The 20,397-nt window shown below is 37.8% G+C and overlaps 1 protein-coding gene across 1 annotated transcript; it reads right to left on the minus strand.

Annotated features, from left to right (window-relative positions):
• Positions 1–8,108: 8,108 nt before the first annotated feature.
• On the minus strand, positions 8,109–18,862 carry LOC116307881 (uncharacterized). The gene is made up of 8 exons (XM_089029150.1): positions 18,793–18,862; positions 14,521–14,826; positions 14,373–14,418; positions 13,256–13,447; positions 12,759–12,828; positions 11,951–12,244; positions 11,368–11,627; positions 8,109–10,017 (listed from the first exon to the last, which is right to left on the minus strand). Exons 2-8 carry the CDS (start codon positions 14,809–14,811, stop codon positions 9,791–9,793), a joined length of 1,380 nt encoding a protein of 459 aa, XP_088885276.1. The 5' UTR covers positions 14,812–14,826; positions 18,793–18,862; the 3' UTR covers positions 8,109–9,790.
• Between the last annotated feature and the right edge of the window lie 1,535 nt (positions 18,863–20,397).

Raw genomic sequence — 20,397 nt, forward strand, 5'->3', positions numbered from 1 at the left:
CACGCTGTAACATGCTCTATGTTGGAGAAACTGGCCGCCGATTAGGTGATCGTTTTAGAGACCACCTTTACAACATTCGCAAGAAAGATTTATCTAAACCAGTTGCTCGGCACTTTAACTATGCTAATCACTCTGAGCTTAATGCTATTGTTTTTGGTCTGCGTTTAACCCACTGCAGCAACAATCATCGTAAAACAAAAGAAATGCGCTTAATTCATTCACTTGGCACCGTTAATCCCCACGGGATGAACGAACGCTTCGCTTATAATTAAGTTATTTCCCACCTATTGTTGTTTTCGATCCTTTTGTTTTCCTTCGCTAAATGGCTTGCTTTTTTCTTATTGGTTTGTTTTCTCTCTCCTCTACTATATTAACATCTCTCTTACTCTTACTTTCTATTGACTCCGACGAAGGACTAACGTCCGAAACGTCAGTTACTATTTTCACTACGGTGTATAACTTATCATTCTACGATAACTGTTTTATTAGAAACACCGACGCAGTCCACGCTAGTGTTTACTAGCCATCATCTAATTTCGAATAATGTCTATAGATGAATCAGTTGATGGCCAGATGTCTGTCTAATTCATTTGATTGGTCAGTCTTTTAGTTATTAGTAATTATTGAGTTATAGATATCTAGATATGTCGGCTGTTCGATCGATTGGTCGGTTGGTTGGTTTGTCAGTCGGTTGCTTGGTCAGTCGTTTGAATAGATGATCGGCTGTTTCATCAGTCGATATCATTTGACTAGTACAGCATAGTAAAAAACCCGCTAAAATATCTCACCTATGTTATTGCCTTTCGACGTCATACTTTTCAAAAACAAATCAATAATAAAGAGATTTTCATAATTTGTTTTTATAGAAGCCAGATCAGCTCCAAGGGACTGACAGTGGGCTCGTGCATCGATCCAGGTTTTGTTTTCATGGATTATCTTCACAGCAGCATCATTAATGCGATACCATCCGCCACCCAAATCTGAATGCACAAAGACAACGTCACACGTCACCTAAATACCAGGCATGCGCAAGCATTATCGACCGCTGACCATTCTATAGGTGCATATGATCATAGGGGTAAATTTTAAGACGAAATCAAAATGTTCCGTCATCTTTGTGGCCAATGCGATACCATCAATATTATTATGATATTCTTTTAAGTGTTCTTTTGTTATTAATATAAACAAGTTTTGACACGGGAAAACGTGTCAAATGTGCTGGGCACATTGGATACTTTGAATAGAGTAGAAGACTATTTGGGATTTAGTCATTGTAAGACAGAAGAAAGTCCGTGGATTCGGTTTAAATATATTTTTTACGGTCAAATTGAACCAGCATAAACGAGTCTTGGTCGCAAACCCCAAAGCAAGCCTCCGTCTCTCTGAGAACCAGTGTTATGGTGGCTCCATCGGCTCCAAAACACCACACAAAACATTATTGAACAGAAGATTCTCCATCTACAGAAAAAGTTTGGTCTCGAAAATTTAAGAAGACTCTTTCCTTTCTCTCACTCGGGGGAAGGTAAAGGAAACTTTGCTCTTAGGGTAACCTCAGAATGGAAATATTACGAAAAACGTATCTCTATGATCAACTATCCCTAGCTATTTTCACTATTCTCTACTAATGGTTTCCTGTACCTATATATAGATTAACTTCCCCTTATATAGTTTAATGAACTTAAAAACTTGCAGGCAACATGGCTGAATTACGTTAAGCAGGGGCTTATCCAGGATTTGTCATGGGGGGAGGGGGGAGGGGCGTGGGGGTCACAACATACCAAATTGTCACTATGACATCATATCACATACTGCATCAACGGTCAGGTGATTTATCTTAGGCTTGGAAAATGGGGTCACAGGCACCCCTGAGCCCCCTAGATAGGCCTATGTTAAGTTTAACAAATTTACACGTTAAAGTAAAAAAATGTTCAAATTGTAATCATAGCTAGGAACAGTTGATAACAGCTAGGGATAGTTGAAAATAGCTAGGGACAGTTGATGACAGCTAGGGGCAGTTGAAAATAGCAAGAGATAGTTGAAAATAGCTAGGGATAGTTGATCATAGCTAAGGGATAGTTGATCATAGCTAGTGACAGTTGATCATAGCTAGGAACAGTTGATCATAGGTAGGGACGGTTAATCATAGCTAGGAACAGGTAATCATAGCAAGGGAGAGGTGAGGTATAAGTGTGGAATACTTTTATGGGAGATTATACGTATGAGCGACTATATGACATTCTACCATGAAGTACATCCCTTCCAAGGAAAACAAACACTCGATCGATCGATAAAAGTCAATAAAATACACAAAGTGGACGACAAACTCGATGGAGATTCAATGTTTTGGCTGGTTTCAGGTGGTTTCAAGATGGTTTCAGGTCGTTTTAGGTGGTTTCAGGTGGTTTCAGGTCGTTCCTTGTTTTAGTAAATACCAATAGTACTATTTTAGATCAATGACGCAGTAGAAATTCCTGGCCCGCCCCCATTCAAGCTTACGGCAGTAAATACGTTTTTGTCATAAAAATATTCGACTAGAAATAAATATGTTTTGCTAATCAAACCAAATATCATTTTTCTTGCTAATAAAATAATATAAAACTCGTGCGAGTACTATTTTACATCAATGACGCAGTAGAAATTCCTGGCCTGCCATTCGAGTTGTATCAAAAAGCAAAAATCGCACTTAAAGTTTCTAATTTAGCTCCAGTTTCTAATTATCTGCTTAGAACTACCATATTAAGTTTAAAGTAAGTTGGATTAAGGCACTCTTACCACGAAAACCACATATGTTCAACCTCTTTCACCTCCTCCGTGTCCCGATCTTACAGATCTCAACGTGCATTTTCACCTCGTGTTTCACCAATGTCAATCATGACGAGGTCCACCAATGGCATTCGTAACACTAAATTCCGATCATACCTAACTCACCAAAAACAAATGTACTGTGCCCATAGGCCCAGCACAAAAAAAGTAAAACTCTGCGTACGCAGTTTATAGTGATGCGTACAAATACACGTGCTCATTACATTGAATAATGGATCAGAATGAATTGAAATACTCTGTAAATATCTGTAGCGCTAGACTCTAGGAGGATTTGGACTAATAAGAACGTTTTCCCATAACTACATGGGGCTAGGAATTTTAATGAGATTGCTAATATGCTAATGAGCTACATACCTTACTTGGCTAACTAAATTATACCGACATAATCTGCGGGCAGAAGTCGTAATTTGATAATGTTATCAGTGATCGTACGCGAAGCTGACTTGGATGAGGCTCTAAACGCATCTAAACGTGGATGCAACTTTATATCTGATAAAGTCGTCCTCATTAATATTCAAGTGATAATAACACCTGGTCATTATCGTTTGGATGGTAATTAAGGTATGTACATGCACGTGACGTGTTTGGCCGATCCAATTCGACCTAAGGCTTATGCATTATTTATGAGTTTTTAATGAGATATAATGAATGTAAATTGGCCAGCAGTGTTAGAGACTATGTCGCTTACCTTCCTTGATAATTGTGCATCCATTTAGGTCACATTCTTTCGTATTCTAATAGAAGTAGTGTTAATGATAATAACAATACTGATAAGTACGAAAACTCACTCTCCTTCTCCATGCCTGGACACTGAAAACAATTTATTAGACTCACCCCCATCTGGTGGTACTGGGATCCCTGTGTTGGTACCAGGCTCCCTGGACTCGCTTTCTTGCTGGAGTTGTTCAGATCACATTCAAACATCCCAAAACTGTTGACACGAACATTGATGGAGAAGCAATTCATGATCCATACACATTTATCCCAGCACAACTCGACATATGGCGTGGTCATGGTTGTTATCACGTGGTCTTTGAATTCTACATCTTGTTCGTTGATAAAGCTGTACCTTTCACATGCGTGAATGATACAAATGTGCATCAGCAAAAATATCACTCCCTGCATGACTTGGTTTTGATGCTGAAAAACCAAGTACTATTTTGTATTAATAAAAAATCAGAATTACAGCTAAACGAACGAACGAACGAACGAACGAACGAACGAACGAACGAACGAACGAACGATCGAACGAACGAACAAACGAACGAACGAACGAACGAACGTTTTTTGCTGAATATGTAGTTGTGAGTTGATATCTTTCGATTGAACTGTCATCCGCACTCGATCTATAGATCAGTAGAAGTATTAAGATACTGTATCAGAGTTGACTTATTCATTGGTAGTTACTAAGTATGGTTAAAAACAGCAGAGAGCATTCGTTTTCCAAATGTAATGGCATAAAAATAAGCTTTTTTATGTTATTATGTTATATTTTCCTTTCTTCCTTCCTTCCTGTCTTTCTTTCTTTCTTTTTTCCATTCTTCCTTTCGTCTCTTCCTTCCTTCCTTCCTTCCTTCCTTCCTTCCTTCCTTTCTTTTTCTTGGTTGCCTAATGCCGAAACTTTCCTCTTAATACTAATTCATTTTCGTACAAGTTTTCGCACCAAAAAAAGATATACTTTATAAACGATTAAAAAAGTAAAAGTTAGAAAATCATTTGGATTTTCCAAAACGGACAATATTCGTGAACGCATTACTGAGTATTTCGTCATTCAGCGATAAACCTCTGATAACTACACTACAAGGGGATCCATTTATTTTTTTAAATTCGATTGACTTTTACTGAAGGAAATACATAAAACGCTTTCTAATATTCTTACCTTTTTGTTCCCTCAGTAACTGAGCTGTTTTAGGTGTCCAAAACGCTAGTTGTTCGTTAACCTTAGACGAATAACGAATACAATAAACAAGATACCGTTAGGGCGCTGTTATAACGTTAACATTGATGATTCTGATAATCTAGCAACCGTCATCAATTCTTAATGATTAGAGCTAACTATTGGCCAATGATATATGAAAGGAGATTTACATTTATGCATTTACTTTGGTAAACTGAATAATTAAAAAACATAGAAAAAGTTTGTAGCGTTAAAAATCGTGATTTTAGTAATTTTATTTCGGCCATGAGAAAGTAGTAAGCTTAATACATAGCAATGATAGACGCTAATTCCATGTGTTTTCTTTTGTTTTACTTTGGGTGTTAGTCATTGATATGCAACTTTGTTTCACGGGCCAAGTAAGGTCCCATCCAGACGTATCCCGTTATTTTTGAATACGGAAATTTGATTGTCCACACGTAGCATTTATGGATCGTTTTCGCTAGCGTACATACACTATCCATTTTTCAAGACAAGGCCACTATCCGCAAAGAAAAAGAAAAAATCTATTGTCTATAATATTCGGAAATGTTAGAATCTAAGACTCTAACACAAAACCCTTTTGTGATTTCATGGTTCTCTCCATGTCGTATTTATCCCATAAAGACCCGAACACCTGACTTCCATGCCAAGTCTCCTACAAAGCCTTTTTCAAAATATTGATCCAAACAAAATGCAAACAAAAACAACAGGACACATTTCTGTAAATCCTAAACCAAAGTCAACATTTTTATCGCGACGAAGAAGACAAACAAATTTACAAAATCGATCGAAGAGGAAACTACAAATTATATTAAAAAATTTTTATTAGTTTGCTGCAAGAGAGCATAAATAAGAGAGGGAAACTTCTTTGCAACCATGAAGAAAAAATATAATAAGCATAATAAATAGCAAAGATAGCCACTAATAGAGGCTTTGCACTATCACGTGATGACAGCCATGACATGAGGAATTTGACGTTATCTGATTGACATGGGACAAAGAATTCAGTTTCCCAGAGAAAATGATTCTATTAGAGAGTTTTAGATTGACTTTTTTTTCTCCCCGCAAACGGCAAACGTGATCACGTTTTTATAGTTTTCCTGTATTTTACTTTACCTTTTGCAAACCTTCTCACCAAGCGCAAATACTCTTTTGTTTTTCTACTACTTGGACTTTAATTTTTTCAGTAATTTAAGAGAATTTTTTACTGGTCAACTGACGTTTCACGTTTGCCGTGAACGTAAATCTAATATAATAGAGAGTTTTAGATTTACGTTCACGGCAAACGTGAAACGTCAGTTGACCAGTAAAAAATTCTTTTAAATGACTGAATAAGAGTCGCAAAAAAGTCCAAGTAGTAGAAAAACAAAAGAGTAATTGCGCTTGGTGAGAAGGTTTGTAAAAGGTAAAGTAAAGTAAAGGAAAACTATGAAAACGTGGTCACGTTTGCCGTTTGCGGGGAGAAAAAAAGTCAATCTAAAACTCTCTAATGTTGTGCCTCCTCTCATGACTGCATTCCCGCGATGGTGCAAAGCCTCTATTCCATTGTTTTCTTTTCTTAGTGTCACGTGATCAATTCTTAACCAAATCGGCAAATAACAAGATTTCCTCCATTTCTTTCTTTCTTTTTTCCTTCTCCTTTTCTTTTTCTTTTTTTCTTGGTAGCTGTAAATAAAACTTTTCTTTTTGTAGTAATTCATTTTCATACAATCTCCTGCATGAAAATAAAATACACTTTAAAAACGATTAAAAAATAGAAGTTCAAAAATCATTAATTTGGACCATTTAGAAAGGACATGCGTGAAAATACTTTTACGAAGGAAGAAAGTCCAAGCCACCATCTTGCAAACACAACACACTTTCAATTATGAGTTCAAGTCTTTTGAACCTTGAACTCCCGAAAAAACTTGATCAAAATGTTCCTTAGGTTGAGGAATTTATTTTTTGGAAACTCCCTTTGCTCTTCCTCGATCAAGTCAAAAAAATATTTAGTGTGGTTTTTTGGAACATTTATTTCAATTTGATTGTTTATCTAGTATAGATGGCGACTTTTTCACAACCAAAAAAAATTGTACTAAAAAGATGAAAACTGTTAAAAAGAACTTTGAGCAAAGTATGTTTGTACTTGTTTTACATAACGATCTTTTGGTGTTATGATGGATGGTAGCGTGTGAGTGGATGTCTCGGTGACGCGATGCCCGGGGCGGGACGCGATGTTTGTACCGCCAGTACTCTACACGCTTAGACAAGTAATCCATTTTGTCTCGTGTTGATCATGAACTAAATGAACTAATTCAAATTGGTCAAAGCTGTGCTCCGGGGTCATACATGGACTGTATAGCGGCTGCCAGAGGCTCCTTCACATAATTTCAGTTCGATCCCGTTGAGCTGCGCCACTGCTGTACTTGCGGTGGTGATAAGCGATGACATATTCAATGAAATCCTTAATTTTATAATAACTTACAAATTTCTTGCGCGCTGATTGGTTATTTTTTATCATCAATAAGAGGACAGACAGATAAAGCTGACGTCAACGAGCGCGCGCTCTTTCCCTTGGTTGTTTTGATCGCTAAAAATGAGAAGTTTTTATCGTTTTTGTTATTATATTGTAAAAAAACAAATAGACATCAGTTTTTTATGTGTCTGTCCTCTTATTGACACACTACTATATACACACTACTTTGACAATGCGATGACGCAATTTATCGTCAATAATAATGTATATTTGTTACCTGCGTGAACTCGGGCTTCATGAAAGAAAACTTTGTGGAATGTGCGAAGACTGATAGTAGGCGCACAAGTGCGTGAATAACCGCCGTTTGCATTACTACGCGGACACCTCAGACAAAACTCTGGTCATGTAGTTTGCAATAGATAATACTCCGTCTATAGTACCATCATGTAGAACTAAAGCTACCTCTACTCCACGATCATCAACTGTTGTTGATAACTCTTGTGGTGTTATGTAATAAGCCTTTTTATAGTTTAAGAATCGATTCCACTGCGCATGCGATTTTATCCCGAATTTCTCACCTTCTTTTGTCTAAACCTTCTTTTGTTCTTAATTAAACAAAAGAAGGTGAGAAATTCGGGATAAAATCGCATGCGCAGTGGAATCGATTCTTAAACTATGAAAAGGCTTATCATTTAAACTCAAATTATGAAATAATTGATTAGCATAATAATGCACATATTGATCAACTTGATATACTCTGTGGTATACTGCTATAGGTTAACGATCACGTGTAAACATTCTGCTACTAGAACTTATAATAAACATACTGGGAATAACGAGATGTGGTGTTTTTCTGTAATGTTTATTGTCACTTCTATATCATTACATACATATACAGTCAAATTATTAGTTTTCTCTAAGATATCACAGTCACTAAACGATGAAATATTACCATTGTGAATATAAACGTCAATGTATAAAATACTGAGGTTAATAATTACATAAACTAGTAATCATCATCAAGATAGCAAAATAATGACTTTTCAGCGTAAAAAACATTGTAATAAGAACCAATAAGATAAAACATATATTTTCGAAACGATTAAGAAAGCATTACAGCACATTGTGAGTCACATACCGGTGTGTTTACGCCTTCGCTTACGTATTTAGTAGTTCTTTTTCTTTGTTTATCAGCAAAGCCGTGTGGAAATTCAGCAGTTGAGTCCTTCGTAAGGTCAAAGTTTGGATAAGATTTATAAGATAATTGGTATGATATGGATGATGATATTTTTTCTTCCTGTCGGTAGTTAAATTTCTTTGACGTTTCTCCTCCCTCCATCACATTTGTACATACGAAATCACATTTAGATAACAAATTTACGTTTAAATAACAAGCTTTTCTGAGATTTTCAGCGGCCGTAGCCGCTGTTTTCGTATTATTACTTCCAGTCTTGCCTACATCTTGTTTAAATCTGTCATTATATTTCTCGCTCAGGCGTATGTGGCATGGCGCGCCAAAACATCATAACAAAGCAACAACCAATCAAAATTTCGAGGATCAAGTAAACCAATCAAAACCTTTATTTGACCAGCCAACGCCAGGGTCTTCTCTCGTCTGCGTGAGAGGGCCCTGGGAACGAGGTTGGCTCGTAAGGTGTTCTCTCATCATATGTCCCAGGCGTCCCTAACTGGCGTTAAGTGCGCATGCCTGCTTTTTGTAGACGAACATGGAAAATACGACGAATAATAACGGGCGTTTTATAACTCGGACCTTCCTTCGCAAAGAAGCCCGAGTAATTACATATATAGTTTATATATAGTATATATAGTCAGTTCTCTTGACAAATGCATTAATAATTCAATTCATTACTGTTGCGTGTGTGGATCGGAAATCTTCGCATAAATCGATGAAGTTCAGAAGTCGTGTCCATATTTGCATATTTTACTTGTTTAGAGCGCAAACGACAAGGCATAGGCCTTAGTAGCTGGTCTTCCTCTCTCTCCATCAGTGCTCTCACTGATTTAAGAGTATTGAAAGCTGAAGCTACTTGCCCCAAAGTCCGCGCACTAACCAAATGAGCCACACCTGCTTTTCTGACTAACTGATGAGAGTGTGAATAATTGTTAAATATAGATTAGCAAACCTTGCGCGCACAGGACACTTTGTAAAGCAGTGTTAGAAAACAGCATTAACTACAATCTTTTGTTTCTATTGTAAATAAAACAGAAAAAAACCCAGCTTTTTCTGTGACACGTCCAGTAGTACAACGCCAAAAGCACTCGAGAAGTGTCAGAAGTGCTCGCCTTCGGTTCGTGCTTCTCTTCACACTCCTTTCGTGCTTACGTCAATTCCTGCGTGCTGTATTGCTAAACAGAGCACAGAAAAAGGATCTTTTATCTGTTAAATAAATTCCAGGCGGATTACTTGAGACTTAGTAAAAAGGTTTATGAAATTACGATGTGCACTGGTGCAAAATTCGAGGGTTCTGCTCTCTTTGCAGCGAATTCATAAGCATGCATTTCGAAAAAAATGAAAGGTTACTATGGCATTTCAGTCAGCGGTTTTTGTGCTCAAGTATGTTGTCACAGTCACCTTAAGGGAATGGTTTGCCACAAACAAAGTAACTTAATCGTGTGCAGTAATTGTCAAACCACTTCCCGTTCTTCTTCACTGCAACACATCTTGGACCATAAGAGGGAGGAGCTTCTAGAAAATAAGGCAACGCCATGTTTTTGGTGCTTGTCCCATCACTCCACTTGAAGGTGCTGCTATCATTCAGGGCATTGAGACCAATCCAAAAACTACCTTGTTGTTCATAATCTATAGACACAGTAATAATAGAGGTGTTCATAGGTTACACAGGTATGACTGTAAACAGGTTACGACACATTTAAACATACATGGTGATACAAGGGCGGATCCAGGGTTTTTGAAGGGGGGGTCTCAGGGGTAAATTTTGTGGGCAAAGGAATCCCAGTTGCATTTTTACCACAAGAAGCCCATTTGACCTCAGGAATGACAGGGGGGTCGCGACCCCCCCGACCCTCCCCCTGGATCCGCCCTTGGTGATATATCTTCTTGTACTAGTACTCGTATTTCCCCCAACATATTTACTACTAAAGGTTAATATCTCCATGCAATCAACAAAGAGTAACTTTGTAGGCTGAAGCATATCAAAACCGATAACTGTCTGTATATCTGTCTGTCTTTCTGCGTGTCTGTCTGTGTTTCTCTATTCTCAGAACAATACGTACGGCGTTCCTCAGATCTTTTTGCCTTATTTTGATTAATGTTATATTGTTTGGGGTAATTGTCATAAAGGACTATCCGATAGGCTCCAAAAACTACAAAATCGCTCAGCTAGAGTTATCACTCAATCAAACTATGATGTAAGATCGGCTGATATCCTCAAATCACTCCATTGACCGGATAAACTTGTTGAAAGACGGACCAAGCATAAGGCTTGTATGATGTATAATATAAGGAATAATGTTTCACCTTCATATCTTATACCTGATTAGAATATAGTGAAAGACACTACACAATATAATTTAAGAGAAATGGAATTTAGATTAACGCTTCCGAAACCAAACACTGACTTTTTATCTGTCTGTCTGTCTTTCTTTCGGTCTGTCTGTCTTTCGGTCTGTCTGTCTGTCTATCTGTCTGTCTGTCTATCTGTCTACCTGCCTGCCTGCCTGCCTGTCCGATTAAGCCCATCGGGACTGAAAAAATCTAATTAGATGCTTCCCAAAGCACTGACTTTGTCAATATACAACGACCATTGCAACGTACATAAATATGTAAGTATAAGAGTCAAGACCAATCAAAGACTATGTACTTATTGACTGAGTGGGAGGGCCGTACGGGAAAATATTTGGCTCGAGGTCATGCCGTACGGAGCGAGCGCAGCGAGGTCCGTACAAATGACCGAGAGCCAAATATTTTCCCGTACGGCCCGACCTAACTCAGTCAATAAGCATTTTATCATATGACCCTCACGAAAATAAAAATAATAAAAAAAGAAAGCGCGCGGATTCGAGCAGGGCCGGACGGGTTTTTCCGGCCCGCTTACGTCAACCCGTCCGGCCCCCATCACGTGACTTTTTCCAATGGTTTTATTAGAGCGCGCGAGCAGGGCCGTACGGGTCATATGATAAAAACACTTACTCATGGCTTCTTGTATCTCCTGATCAGTCATACTGTTATTGAAGACCATTAAATGTCTCACGTGACCAACCAATGCTTTGTTAGAATAGACGTGAGGCAAAGCGGTCCCCAAAACCCCAAAGTGATAGGTTGTGTGGGTTGTTGGTGGGATAGGTATAAACGTCTTCGTGGAATCCTGTGTCCCGTTTAACACAATCCTGATCGTTGCTTGTGCCTTTTTCCATGTTACAGCAATGTGGTTCCAACCATTCATGTCAATACTATACAATCAAATATAAGGAAGAAAGCTGATTAGTAATATCGATATACAATATATTTAACAAGCATGATATAAACCAAAGTTTGTTTTGGAGAGGTCGAGAGCTATTGTATAAAACCTTGAAACTTCTCACAGACTTTTCCGGTAGTTTATATAACTTATCCAGCTATCAATCCATCCATATTTTAAGGCTTCCAATTTTCTCACTCATACACCAACTTCAATAAATAGTAAACGCAGTCCCTTATGTTCAGAGTTTATCTGCACATTGTAGTTTAGAGCTGGTATCTTCTATGCTGGGTCACAAGTGATTTGTTAACACACCTTGCATAATACGATGTCATAGCACTCCCGTCCTCCTGTTTGTATATTTCAAAAAGTAGAGAGTTATGGTTCCTAGATAGGGTTAAGCGGAAACACTTCGGAATAGCCCAATCACTGTATACATTTTCTGCGTTATTTGTACTGTTTTTACCAGGCTTGAACCACAACATGAACGTGTATCCCTCGGGATTCATCACGACTGCCGGGACTTCTGCATAGCCTTTGAGTCCAGGAAAGTAAAGTGCTTTTTCTCCATCGACCACGTCGTACCTTGGGGTAGGGGTTCCCTTCAACCTATAGGACAATAAAAATGGCTTAGTTGACAGCCTGCTATAGACGTCATATATTTTTTTCATCCAACTTTACTACTCTGATTAGGAAAAAAGTCTTACGGGTCTAGGAACCAATTACAAGGCGAACGATAGATCGAATTAGAATTTGGAAGTTGATTTTTGTGGAGGGAGGATAACCGGAGAACCCGTAGAAAAACCCTCGAAGCACAGGAGAGAACCAACAAACAACTCAACTCACATACTACCCAGGAGAAAACCAACAAACAACTCAGCTCACATACAACAACAAGCCTGGCGGGGATTAAACCAGGGCCGCATTGGTGAGAGGCTAGCGAGCTTACCGCTACGCCACCCGTGCTTTCTATATAGATGAATCATAATGTGATCCAAGTGAAATCCTAAAAGCTCTTGCGCATGCATTTGAATACGGAGCCGTGAGCGTTTTTATGAAGTTTACACAAATATTTTTTGTCATGTGGCTACCACTTTAATGTCTTCACAGGTTCGTTACTTACACGACGTCTCCATCGGTTCCTTCAAGTGCCCAGTATTTCAACAAGTCTGGTAAATCATTCCCTGGTAGTGCTATGCAAAGGAAAATGTTGTCGAATGTTAACATCTAAGTCATTTGATTGGTCAGTCTGTTGGTTCTTAGTAATTATTGAGTTATAGATATGTAGATATGTCGGTCAGTCGTTTGACTGGTCAGTCGTTTGACTGGTTGGTCGTTTGACTGATTGGTCGGTTGACTGGTTGGTCGTTTGACTGGTTGGTCGTTTGACTGGTTGGTCGTTTGACTGGTTGGTCGTTTGACTGGTTGGTCGTTTGACTGGTTGGTCGTTTGACTGGTTGGTCGTTTGACTGGTTGGTCGTTTGACTGGTTGGTCGTTTGACTGGTTGGTCGTTTGACTGGTTGGTCGTTTGACTGGTTGGTCGTTTGACTGGTTGTTCGGTTGGCTGGTTGGTCATTTGACTAGTACAGCATAGCAAAAAACCCGCTAAAGTATCTCACCTATGTTATTGCCTTTTGACGTCATACTTTTCGAAAACATATCAATAATAAAGAGATTTTCATAATTTGTTTTTATAGAAGCCAGATCAGCTCCAAGGGACTGACAGTGGGCTCGTGCATCGATCCAGGTTTTGTTTTCATGGATTATCTTCACAGCAGCATCATTAATGCGATACCATTCGCCACCCAAATCTGAATGCACAAAGACAACGTCACACGTCACCAAAATACTAGGCATGCGCAAGCATAGTAGACCGCTGGTCATTTTATATAGGCGCATATGATTATAGGAGTGCATTTTAAGACAAAATCAAAATGTTCCGCCATCTTTGTGGCCAAATGCAGCTCTTCAAAGGGGACGAGCCTATACATACAACTACTATGCTTTCCCATCCGTAAAACTGTCAGTCAAGTTATACTCGGATATTAATATTTATGTATCATTTCTTATAGATATTCTTTCAAGAGTTCTTTTGCTATTGATAAAAATTCAAACGTCACGCGCTTATTACCTTGAATAATGCATTAGAATGAATACGAATACTAAGGTACATTCCTGGAGCACTACCTCTATGAGGATTTGGACTAATTGTCGAGTAGTGTTTAATAAACCCCGACATCATGTTTTTTTCAGGTATAACTACACGAGGCGTGGCCGAGTTTATTGAACAGCTGAAAAAAATCAGGTATAATTCACAAACCTTTGGTCAAATTACAGCGAACATATACGGTTGCAAACATGAATATTTATAGATGGATAAAGGTTTGTACATCAATGTCATGCGCTCTGAGATTTGTACGCATACGTCACTGCTATTGCAAAGCGAGTTAAAAAGAGGCTTCCAAAAATTCAAGACATGCAGCATGCCAGTCAAGGAAGGAACACTAGTCGACACGATTTTGGAGATCGTCGATTATAGGACGTAAGACTGACCTTGATTACGCTCTAAGTCTTCGTTTTAGCGTGGGTGCTACTTTATCTCTAATAAAGTCGTACTCATTAGTATTCATGAATATTAATGAAGAGGACCTTATCGGATATAAAGCCACATACACGTGACATGTATAGTTGATCCAATTAAATCCAAGGCTTATGAATAAGACTGATGTCACTTACCTTCCTTGATAATTGTGCATCCATTTAGGTCACATTCTTTCGTAACCTAACAAAATTAGCGTTAATAATAAAAACAATAATAATAATAATGCGAAAACGCACTCTCGTTTTCCATGCCTGGACACTGAAAACAGTTAATTGAACTCACCCTCATCTGGTGGTACTGGGATCCCTGTGTTGGTACCAGGCTCCCTGGACTCGCTTTCTTGCTGGAGTTGTTCAGATCACATTCAAACATTCCAAAACTGTTGACACGAGCATTGATGGAGAAGCAATTCATGATCCATACACATTTATCCCAGCACAGCTCGACAAATTGCGTGGTCATGGTTGTTATCACGTGGTCTTTGAATTCTACATCTTGTTCTTTGACAAAGCTGTACTTTTCACATGCGTGAACAATGCAAATGTGCATCAGTAATAATATGACTCGCTGCATGACTCGCTTTTGATGCTGTAAAAGAAGAATTTTGTATTTAAAAAAATATAATAATAATAAAGAAGCTAAAGAAGCTCAAGAAAGACGAACACTACAAGTTCTTAGGAATTCTAGAGTCAATTAAGCAGGAAGAAGATTAAACTTTAAAGAATGCCTCAAAGGTCTTTCTACAGAGAATGTCAATGATCTGGTCAAGTGCGCTTTCAGATTACAACCGAGTTATAGCAACAAACCAGTTTGTTCTGCCTGTATTGACTCATCAGATGTGGATACAACATTGGTCGATCACGGAACTACGGAAAGTAGACAGAGAGGCTCTCAAGATCATTGTTAACAACGGTGGAAAGCATCCAAAGAGCTCGCGAATGCCTTATTATATCTACCCAGAGAAGAAGGCGGAAGAGGTTTACGTTCTGTTGAGATTGAATACAAGACTATCAAGATCAAGGCGACAGTAAATTTGTACACGAACAATGACCCGACGATGGCTGTAGTTAGAAACTTTGAAGAGCAAGTTGTAAAGAAAGGAAGATTATCTCTTGTAAAAGATGCTCAAGGAGCTGCTGAAGAATATGGCTTCACTCTAAACTTAGAGCACCCGGACCCAAGTGCACCTACAACAGAAGAAATTCATAATTATCCCTTACACGAAGATAGGTAAACATCTTAAGAAACTGAAAGTTGGACAGCTGAAAAGCGAGGTCAAAGAGGAAAAGTCGCAAGGAAAGCTGAATGCTGAAAGATGGGAAGATGAAAGTTTAAGCAATAAAGATTGCTTCTTATGGATGGGAAACTGGACATCATGTCCAACCCACGTTGTAGCTGGCATGTGCGAGTTGTATGAGCAACTACAAATTATACTACAGCAAAGTGTACATTTCAGTTTGATGGAAATTGTAAATAGCTCATGACTATATAGGCTACGCTTGTGCGCCCTATACGATTTTTATAGATTTGCATACGTAAGTTTCAATAAACTGCACATGATAATAATCTACCATCTATCATTCATTATTTTATAGATATGGATTTGAAGGATCTCAATATTCTATTCCATGGTACAAACAACGACGAAGCAAAGAACTTATGGTATATACCATGGCAGCTGGAGAAATGTCTAAAAGATGGCGCAAACCGACAAGACATCAGTTTCTTACACAAGAAGAATAAAGAGTGTACTATCGTGGAAGGACCATATGCACCCCAGGAACAATCGCGACGAGAACAAAGTATAACAATAGAAAGACAAATACACAGATCTAAAGTTTCATTTTCTCGCGGTATATTATAAAGAGCTTGAAGAAGAACTGTCTAAGATATTGGATAAGAAAGTAATAAAGTCAACAACAGAACGTTCATGAAAACGGATTATTTCCCAGAACTGCGAAATAGTAAAAAGATTTTCCACTTGAACAATAGATATATACAAGGAATCGATGTATCTAGATGTATGTATATATATATAGTCAACATATAGGGTTGAGTTGCTGCTAGTTGGAAGATGACCCAGACTCTGGCTCATTAATAGCTAGAGAAATAAGAGAAAGCAACAGAGATGCCTGCAAAAGAGGCTCGTCCATCTACACACAGACTGGCCGCCGTCTTGATGATCGCATTTGCATTCGCATATTAATCATCTTTATGATATTTGCAATAACGATCCCACCAAACCGGTTTCCCGCCATTTCAATCTAGCTAACCATTCTCTTTCTGACTTCATTGTTTTCGGTCTTTCTTTGCTTAACAGCAACAATGATTGTCGCAAGACCAAAGAAATGCGGCTTATTCACCTACTGGGCACTCTTAGTCCCAACGGGATTAATGAACGCTTTGCTTTCAACTAACCTTTTCTTTTGTCTTTTGATTGTTTGTTTTTGTTATAAAGTCTTACAAAGAAGCAAAACATATTGCAAGAGCGAGGGCAATCATTTTATTTCGGGTCAAGAGTAAGTTTTTTGAAAACAAGACAAACTGTACTTATTGGGGCCTTGAAATCGCAACCCTAACCGTAACGAAAAGTTTGGGAAGTCTCTAGACTCATGTCTTTATTGTTCTAAAAACTAGTTTCCAAACTACCGCTGTTTTTAACCCTGCATGAATTACCCCTTGATCAATGCAGAAATAAATTAGATTAGAAAACAATTTCTTTTGGAATACCGACTCAATCAAAATTAATCAAAAGCAGGTGAAATCGTTTGTTTTTTATCTCTGAGGATGAAAATTCCACCCACTCCCCGTTTTTTCCCTTTTCTGTTAGCAGTTCTATTTCTCAAACAAGAAATTAGACTGAATTTAACTGATAAACTCGAGGGTGGACATGACGGTTCTCTCAACCCGTTTTGATGAAACTGTCTGTTTACTTTATTTAGGTCTCTGACACTCGTTAATAAAACAGATCTTCAAATAGATAAAAACTGTTTCTTACATCTAAGTTCTTACCGTCAAAGTACCTGGTATGGAGAATTTCTAATATACTATTCTAAATTAAATGTGATCAGCAGCAGCAGCAGCAGCAGCAGCAGCAGCACATTATAATATTCTCAATGCTATATGTTCGTTCTAGCAAACTATAGCCCACAAATAAACTATGAACCAAATGAAAAAATATTACACAATTAATTACAAACCCTTGACTTTTAATGTTGAAAAAGTGCGGGAGATCTGTTCTTATTGATTCTCTTTTTTTTTTTAGAAATGAAGTTCAAAAAAAAAAAAAAAAAAAAAGATAGATTAAAGGTGGTTCCTCAATAAAAAAAAACCTTGGCGATGGAAAAGAGGTCTAAAACTAATTATTAAAGTTTTTCAAACAGGATCTTCTCTTCGGTAAAAGAAATCTTCGTATACGTCAGATTTCCTAGAAATTTCTTCGTATGTGTCTAATTTTCTTCCTGCAAACACAACACACTTTTCGCCACCGATTTTACCGTCTCTTAGACATCGAACTCCAGGAAAATCTTGACTGCAAACACTTTTTGCTCTTTCCTTGTAGATTTATCTTCGGAAGGAATTTTTCGAGTGAGGTTGCAACATGAGTGAGTGTTACAAAACCTTAGAATGAAACTAAAAGAAAGCCTGCAGACTTCTTTTTCACATTGTACGTCAATGTTTGCAGATACTGCGACAATGAGTAGGCTTTTCAGAAGTCATAATTTTGGGAGATAAGAACAAAATAGTTTGCTCTGGTTTTAGTGCTTACGAAAACGGCCGAGATCAGCCCCTGGATAAGTATTAACTTTATGACGTTATTCCGGAAAAATTTTTTGCAGTTGTTAGCATTGTTAAAACTAGAACAGTTGGTTTAGATTAGATTAAATTAAATTTGCAACGTTTTTCGAGGTTGCCGGGGGTGGAATTTTGGGAACAGAGGCCAAAAGGAGCATAGCCGTTTCCATGCAACGATGCATTTGATGACCTGAAACCACATCTGGGCTGATCTAAGGCAGGGCACAGCAAACTAACTCATTGAACCCTGAAACAACATCTGAACAGATCTAAGTCAGGCACGACTAACTCACAGATCAAACCCTGAAACAACCTCTGGGCTGATCTAAGTCAGGGCATGGCTAACCCACAGATCAAATTGAATTTGAGGCTAGGCTGTATACTAAAACTAAGAAGTCGCAACCACACAAAACTAAATATCGAATGTATAAGAATTATGTTCGAGAAGTTGTCTAGAATGTACCGAAGTTTGATCATTATTAGTGCACTGGAAGATTAAGTAAAGAGTTACTAATTTTCTTTCAATCAAAACTTACTTACAATATTTTTGACGTCCAAAACAAATAGACTCTATAGGCCGTTACTAGATTTACCTAGAAGTAAGTTTCATCTAGACCAGTACTACATTAAATAAAAACTACAAATATTTACAGTTCGAATTCAATTGAATAAAAAAAATAATAAATAAAATAAAATAATAATAATAATAATAATAAAAAGAAAAATAAAGGATCAATTCAAATTGTCAAACATTTTTACCTTTCAGTTACGGGCTGCATAAACTTGAGATTCTTTAACCAAATGACGATAGTTGTTGTAACAGTACTGATTACCTTATGTACTGATTAAGGACACTTTCTGAAGGATGTTGTGTAAAAACATGGATAGCTTTGAGATAACCAAAACCTCATCAATTTTTGATATCGGTAATGAGAGTTTGAGAGATTGACATCTGGATCATATTCATCCTCGATCATTCATTTCGGTTATTTTGCCAACTCTGCTTGACTGCGAATAACAAAGATTAATGTTTATGTAGAAAAAAAAAGTAGAAATTCATTAAAATCTCTTGCGTATTTTGTTCTTTCTAGATTCTCAGCGGACAATGACCCAACGGTAAAAACTTGATTAAGATAAAAATAGAAATCTAGTAATATGGATTTCGATAAGACTTTCGCTTTTCTTTATCTTAGTATTTTTTTCAAAACATCCCTTTCGCTGCGCCTTATCTTATTTATATGGTTTACTATTATCAAGTGTGTTAACAACGTAGCTGGCGAAGATCAAGTTTGTTGATATTTGTCAGCAAAAGTCCTTGGCTACCGTTATCAAGTGTGTTTAAAAACATTTCATAGTAACCCAGTATGTGGGGCAAACACCATAGCGAAGATTATGAATGAAGGATGCATAGAAGTTTGAAAAGTTCACGTCTAATTGTTAAAATCTAATTTAGTTGGACTGTTATATCACAGCTTGGTTTGACAACCACATGTAGGAGAAACGGAGCTTTTGAAGTTTTAAAATACCGTGGGTCCCTTTGGGGTGTTCCTAAACCGCGAAAAAACGAAATAGCGGAATGAACATACATATAGCCTATATGTATGTTCATTCCGCTATTTCGCTTTTTCGCGGTTTAGGAACACCCCAAAGAGACCCTCTGTCTATTCGGAATAAACAGTATAAAAAAGGAATACATTTCGTATCGATTTCAGGCAAAATTATTATTTCATGTAGATATGTTTACGGTGTATTTTCTTTTTCTTAATGTACAACATCAATATGTTAACATGTAATCGAATGATTGTTATCTGTCAAATAACACGAATTAACAAGACACTATTTCTTGTTGGGTTTGAACACGCTCTAGGGCAAAATTGCCTAGGGCTTCTGTCTATGACCTACGTCAAGTGGACATAGTAAGAGAAAAAACTGTAAAAGTAGTACGTGGTTGCAACAGAAGCCCATTCCAAGGCAATTTTGCCTTAGACTTCTTCTCCTTCTTCTTCTTCTTCTTCTTCTTCTTTCTTTCTTTGCTTTTTTGTTATTTGTTTTTTTCTGCCTCTGACCTACGTCAAGTGGACATAGTAAAAGAATAAACTGTAAAAGTACTTACGTGGTTGCAACAGACTAATATAAACACTAGCCAGTCTTTTTTATCAGTTGCGGCCTCATATTTGATACAATAACAAGGTCATTTGGTGGTCGTGGGCTTTGCCCGCGCACTTTCGCTGTGAATTTCCACAGCCGTAGCATGTGGATACTCTTGCAATCACAAGTTTTCAACAAGCAAACCTCGAAAGAGCCAGAGGAGGGATTGGGTCTATATCGTTCTTTTCGTATTTGACCTTCAGATACAAGCATGTA

The sequence above is a fragment of the Actinia tenebrosa genome, unplaced genomic scaffold (assembly GCF_029948245.1).
Source record: "Actinia tenebrosa isolate PJP-AT-01 unplaced genomic scaffold, QUT_ActTen_1.0 PGA_scaffold13__45_contigs__length_12533684, whole genome shotgun sequence".
Taxonomy (NCBI): Eukaryota; Metazoa; Cnidaria; class Anthozoa; order Actiniaria; family Actiniidae; genus Actinia; species Actinia tenebrosa.